Consider the following 6786-nt stretch of genomic DNA (forward strand, 5'->3'; position numbering starts at 1 on the left):
TCCTAAGATTGCTGATGCTGATGAATTTATAGATTCAACATTCGAGGGAGAGTGTATTTGTACGAAAGGAGAGTCTGTTGATAATAGAAAGAGAAGAGAGAAGATTTGAGGATGCTTACGGCGTCAGATACTTTGGAAGAGAAGCCAGCAGACTGATTAAGACTGAAGATGCGAAGACTCGACACTGAAGACTCGTCAACATCCGAGGGGGAGTTTGTTGGTGCATCCGTCTGTCAACTTCGTCTTGTATCGATTCTTGTATAAAGCTAGTTAGATCAGGGCTCGAAAAACGAGATAGTGAGAATTAGTGGAGATTTCGCTTGAATTGACACTAGGTCAGTTTCAAGCGAAATCACAAAGTTCTGATTCCGCTCGAGATAACAAGCTGATTCCGCTTGAAATTAATTGATGTTATTCCGCTTGAAATGAGCATTGTCATGTTCAAGCGGAACCTGATTGGCTATAAATAGGTCAATTCGAGTGGAATCACATAACAAGTTTCCGGTTTTGCAACGAAGTGCTGCCGAAGTGTCGTCACGCTGTAAAACGTCATTATTGCAATAAAATCGACAGTTAAAGTAATCTGTGTGCTGAATTGACCTCAGTTTGTCTGTTTCCGCCGTTCAAACTGAGAAAAACTCTTCTGATTGACTCGTTCGGGTCCGAAAACGATCCTACAGGGTTCAATCAGGAAGAAGGGATCGACTACACGGAAGTTTATGCGCCAGTGGCTCGACTTGAACCAATTCGTTTGTTCCTAGCTTTTGCTGCTCACATGCGTATTAAAGTCTATCAGTTACATGTCAAAAGTGCTTTCCTTTACGGGAAGTTGCAAGAAACTATGTATGTATCCCAGCCGCCGGATTTTGAAGCTCCAGAATCGTCGAACAAAGTTTACTTACTAGACAAAGCTTTATACGGTCTTCATCAAGCTCCTCGTGCCTGTTACACGACATAGTCAAAGCATTTTTTTGCAAATGGATTCACTCGTGGTGCAATAGATTCCACTCTCTTCAACTTAAAGAAAGGGGGAGATTTCCTGATTGTGCAAATGTATGTAGATGACATTATTTTTGGTTCTTCAAATGAAGAGCTTTGTCAGGAATTCGAACAAGTTATGAAATCAAAATTTGAGATGAGTGCAATAGGTGAACTGAAGTTTTTCATTAGGCTGCAAGCGGATCAAGAAGTGAATGGCACGTATATTCATCAGACGAAGTACATCCATGAGATCCTCAAGCGATTCAACATGAAAGAAAATGTGCCTTACGAAACTCCGTTGCCTACCAATCATAAGTTATCTGATGAAAAGGACAAAGATCCTGAAGTGGATCCTTCAGTTTATCGTGCAATGATTGGTTCTTTAATGTATCTTACTCCATCTCGACCCGACATAATGTTTTCAGTATGTTTATGTTCTAGGTACCAAGCCACTCCGAGAATATCACATTTGAAAGCCGTCAAACGGATTTTCCGCTATCTTAAAGGCAAACCAAGACTTGAATTATGGTATCCAGTCTAGGGAGGCTTGGATTTGATAGCATATGCAGATGCAGATTTTGGCGGGTGCCCGATCAACAGGAAATCAACCTCTGGTGGTCCTCAACTGCTTTGAAGCCGTCTGATATCCTGGCAATGCAAAAAGCAACTTTCAATGTCGTTGTCCACATGTGAAGTAGAATACATCTCAGCTTCGAGCTGCTGTGCTCAAGTCGTGTGGATACAACAACAATTGCGGAATTACGGTTTGAATTATACATAAACTCCCATCATGGTAGATAATAATTCAGCTACTTCAATAACAAATAACCCAGTACACCATTCACGCACTAAACATATAGATGTTAGGCATCATTTTATTCGTGATTGTGCTGAAAAGGGTTTAACTGATGTAGTTAGAGTTGACACCATAGACAACTATGCAGACTTGTTTACAAAGACATTCGATCAGACAAGGTTCGAGAACTTAGTCCGAATGATCAGGATGATAAACCCTGAGTAGGAAGGTTGCATAAGCCCTCATGGAAACTTTATTTTCCGTTTGTTTGTATAGGTTACTGCTTTTTGTAAAACACAAAAATCCAAAAAGATTTCACTTAGTTGTAGGGTATTTTTAGAAAAATCCAAAAAACATTAGAAAATGAAAAATTGAGTATGCGTTGATTGTGAGAAGAAATGATAGTACATCGGCAGTCATGGGTTGGTGAGAGGGGCTGTTTTGAGTCTGAAGCTCAATGGCATCAAACAGAGGTTTAATGGATGGTGGAATTTGTGATGAAGGGATAGGAGTTGAAAGAGAATTTGCCCAGGGAGAAGGGATGTTAAGCATATTCTCAAGTGAGGATAATACTTCATGGTGTGGTGTCCCTGTGCTTACAACATGTTCCTTTTGTGAGGAAGCAGGAGGAGTTAAGGCTTTAGGTGGAGATCTTTCCGACTGTTGTGAGGAAGTAATAACAGTGGTTATTGGTGACTGTTGTGTTGTTACTGGGTTAACTTCTGGGATCTCATCTTCCAGAAGACCCTTTTTGGTGGGTTTGGTGGGCTTTGTAGATTTTTTCTTGGTCTTTTTGATGGGTTTTGGTGGGGGTTGCACAGCAGTGGTTGTGCTACTGTGTTCACCAAGAGCAATGGGCTCAACAGCTGAAGTCTGAGGTGGACTCAAGCAAAGTTTGCTCAGACTTCCCTGCTTGTGTTTTGGAAGGTTTTGACTCAGACAACCTTGTAAAAGTTTCAGCAGAAAGGCTGTTTATTTGAAAAGGTGCACCTTGTACAAGTACATGTGCACTTTCTTTTGGTACTTTCTGCTATAAGTAAAAGCTCAAAAACCTTGGAAAAAGTAAGAAGGCCTGTGGCTTCTTTTCCTTTATGTTTTTCACATTTTTGACCAAACCAGTAAAATTTTCTTGGGAGTAATTGAAATCAGTTTTAGCCATTATAGCATACCCCAAGTATTATATATTCAAAGGAATTTCATTGAAAGCAGTTGTTTTATTGGACACACAGGTGAGCAAGGTATGAAACAGGAATTTCATGGGAGGTGGAACTTCTCCCTTTTGCATTGTTGTTTTAGTTAACTGTCCTGCATACCCTCTTTCGATCAAACCAGTTTGATACTCATCCTTAGGGAAAGAAGTTTTACCTGCTTGATCATTCATCTGAAAAGTTTCTGAGATGGTCTGTGGTGTTATTAAGACCAGAATTCCACCGACTTCTGAAGAAATTGCCCATGGTTTCTTATCTTGAATTTCAAGATTGGCATGATTCCAGAAATCTCTTAAGGCATTTGGATTGCAGGTCAACAAAGTTTTGTACTTTGAGGATGAAAGTGTGTCGATGATGGAATAGAAGTCTTTGTTTTTGCTTGTTTTCTCAAGGGTACAAAGGTAATTGTGTGGATGTTTGAGTATGAGAGTCATGGTGATTATTGAGAAATCGCGAATGGAAAAAGAAGATGAATGAGAGTTGGAAACCGCTTTGAAGGAATTTTTGAATTCGATACGGCAGTGAAAACTCTATTTGGGGGTTTTATCGGGGTTTTATGAGAGTGAAAAGTGAATGCTGACGTGGCAGCGGTTAAAAATATCGGACGGATAAGAACTGTCCATGTGACAACCTCTGATGGAAAGTGGAAGACAGTTGTTTGGAAACCACTAATGGACAATATCAGTGGTTGACAGAAGTGAAAAACGAGAGCTGTGGCTGATTTTAACTATCAGTGGATAGACATCAGTGATTGAAACACTGATGTTTGATCAACACTGGTCAACAAGAAGTATGAAGAAACAGAGGTTGTCTTTCAGCAGTGGATAACTTTTAACAATCAGATGTTTGAACCAATTAGTGGTTATGACAGACTTTTAAGGATTAATGAAAATTTTCATTTTTAACTATATTTAAAGATGAATTTTTGATTTTCTGAAAACATTTTAATGTTTTTATTCATAGAAAAACAAGATTTTGCTTGTTATTCCATGTTAAGCATGCCAATTCTAGATATCAAGCTTTCAAAGGTGGATGTGTCTAATGCTTTTGTTAGCACATCTGCCAGCTGATCCTTAGTTGGAACATGATGTAGAGAAATCAAACATTTTTCATAGCAATCCCTCACAAAGTGATGTCTGATGTCAATGTGCTTGGTGGTTGAATGAGAAACTTGATTTTTGATGATATTTTCAGCTGCTTGACTATCCTACATGAGAGGTTCTTTAAAGCAGTTATACCAAAATCCAGCAATTGATTTTGAAGCCACAACAGTTGGGTTGTACAGCTTGCAGTAGCAATGTATTCCGCTTCAGCAGTGGATGTGGAAACAGCTGCTTGCATTTTGCTTTGCCAAGATACTAAGCAATCACCTAGAAATTGGCACCCTCCTGAAGTGGACTTCCTGGTTGTGTTGCATCCAGCAAAGTCACTGTCTGAAAAACCTGAAAGCTTAACATTATCATTAGAAGAGTACCAGATACCAAGTGTGGGAGCCCTTTTTATGTATCTGAATATCCTTTTCATAGCTATGAGGTTAGACTTCCTAGGGGCTGATTGGGATCTTGCACAAACACATGTTGCAAACATGATGTCTGGCCTAGATGCAGTTAGGTACAGTAAAGACCCAATCATGCTTCTATATAAGGTTTGATCAACCAAATCATCCTTTTCATCAGACATGACTATCTTGTTGGTTGCCATGGGTGTACTACATGGCTTCCAATCATTCATCTCAAATTTGGTGAAAAGTTATTTAGCATATTTGCTTTGATGAATGAAAGTGCCATTTTGCATCTGCTTAACTTGGAGACCAAGAAAGCATTGTAGTTTACCCATTGCACTCATCTCAAACTCAGCTGTCATGAGTCTCCTGAAATCTTCACACATTTTATTACATGTGCTTCCAAAAATGATGTCATCCATATAAATTTGGACAATCATCAAATCCTTTCCTCTCCATGTTAAAAATAATGTTTTATCAATTTTACCTCTTGTGAAACCAATAAAGATTAGGAAAGTGGAAAGAGTTTCATACCAGGCCCTTGGTGCTTGTTTCAAGCCATACAAATCTTTGTTTAACTTGTAGACATGATTTGGATTAAATGGATCCTCAAAACCAGGAAGTTGACAAACATATACCTCTTCTTGAATTTTACCATAGAGGAATGCACATTTGATATCCATCTGAAACACCTTGATGTTGTGGTTGACAGCAAAGGCTAAGAACAGTCTGATAGCTTCCAATCTTGCTACAGGGGCAAAAGTTTCATCATAGCTAATGCCCTCTTCCTGTCTAAAGCCTTGAACCACAAGCCTGGTTTTATTCTTGACAACAATGCCCCTTTCATCAGTTTTGTTTTTAAAGACCCACTTTGGGCCAATAGGACTCACACCCCCTGGCAGTGGTACAAGTTCCCATACTTGTTGTCTTTTAAACTGTTGGAGCTCCTCTTGCATAGCTTCTACCCAACTGTTGTCTTTTAGTGCCTCTTGGTACTTGACTGGTTGATGGAGTGATAGAAAGCCAGCAAAAAGACAAATGTTTTGTGATTGACTTCTAGTGAGAACCCCTTCATTGATGTTGCCAATGATTTGATCTGGTGGATGAGACTTCAGGAAGATTAGATCTCCCTTGTATGGAACAATGGCATTAAAGGGTGAAGGCTGCAGATGGGAATCATCTGAGCTAACATCTGTTGGTGACTTTGATGATCTAACATCTGTTTGAAATGGAGGTAGAGGGATAGGAGGAATGAGTGTGGCACAATGTTGATTTTTATCCACTATTGGCAGATTTTTATCAACAGTGGTTGAAGATGTGGTGGCAAAGGTTGATGGGCTACTTTGATCAACAATTGTTGATGCAGTAGTCGTTGAGCTTTGACAGCTGTTTTGAACATCTGCTGCTCTGATGGTGGATGTGAATTTTTGTTGTGGGATTACAACTTCATATCCATTGTCTTGTGATGGAGATTGTGGTGTATCTGCAGGGTTAGTCTTGACAGACACATCTTCAAAAGTAAATTTATCAAGATCAAACAATTCAGCAGGGTTTGCTTGGATTTTCATTGATGAAAGTTCATTGAACTTTACATTCAAAGTTTCTTCGACATACCTATTCCTTGTGTTGAACACTTTGTAGGCCTTGGCAGTGGTTGAGTATCCCAGGTGATAACCACAATCTACTTTGGCTGCAAATTTTGAAATTGAATCTTTTAGGTTTAAGATAAAACATGGGCAGCCAAAGATTTTGAAGTATGAGATCAGTGGTTTGATCTTGAACAGAGTTTCATAGGCAGTCGTTTGATGCCTGGGGTTGATCAAAACTCTGTTCTGCACATAGCAAGCTGTGTTTACAGCTTCAGCCCAAAAAGTTAAGGGTAAACCTGAATCTGTAAGCATTGTTCTGGCATCTTCAATTAAAGTTTTGTGTTTCCTTTCAACCACCCCATTTTGTTCAGGTGTTCTTAGGATGTTGTACTGCCTTACAATCCCTTTTGACACATAGAACTTGGCTAACTCCTTGTTTCTGAACTCTGTTCCATTGTCACTCCTAAAGACTTTTACTTGCAAGTCAAATTGCTTTTCAACCTGTTTGACAAAGTCTTGCAAAATGCCTTCAGTCTCATCTTTAGATTGTAAGAAGTAAGTCCATGTAAACCTAGAAAAATCATCTACAATTATCAAACAGTATCTTTTCTTTTTCAAGCTCATGATTTTTACTGGGCCAAACAAATCCATGCAGCATTTGCAAACACTTGGTTGTTTTGGACTTCTCAATTGACTTGTATGAGCTTTTAT

The 6786-nt window shown here is 39.2% G+C and overlaps 1 protein-coding gene across 1 annotated transcript; it reads left to right on the top strand.

The window, feature by feature from the left end:
* The first annotated feature begins 1051 nt into the window (after window positions 1-1051).
* Window positions 1052-1522, top strand: LOC110931148 (uncharacterized mitochondrial protein AtMg00810-like). The gene has a single exon (XM_022174554.1). It carries the CDS (start codon window positions 1052-1054, stop codon window positions 1520-1522), a length of 471 nt encoding a protein of 156 aa, XP_022030246.1.
* Window positions 1523-6786: the final 5264 nt, after the last annotated feature.

This window comes from Helianthus annuus, chromosome 3 (genome assembly GCF_002127325.2).
Source record: "Helianthus annuus cultivar XRQ/B chromosome 3, HanXRQr2.0-SUNRISE, whole genome shotgun sequence".
Classification (NCBI taxonomy): Eukaryota; Viridiplantae; Streptophyta; class Magnoliopsida; order Asterales; family Asteraceae; genus Helianthus; species Helianthus annuus.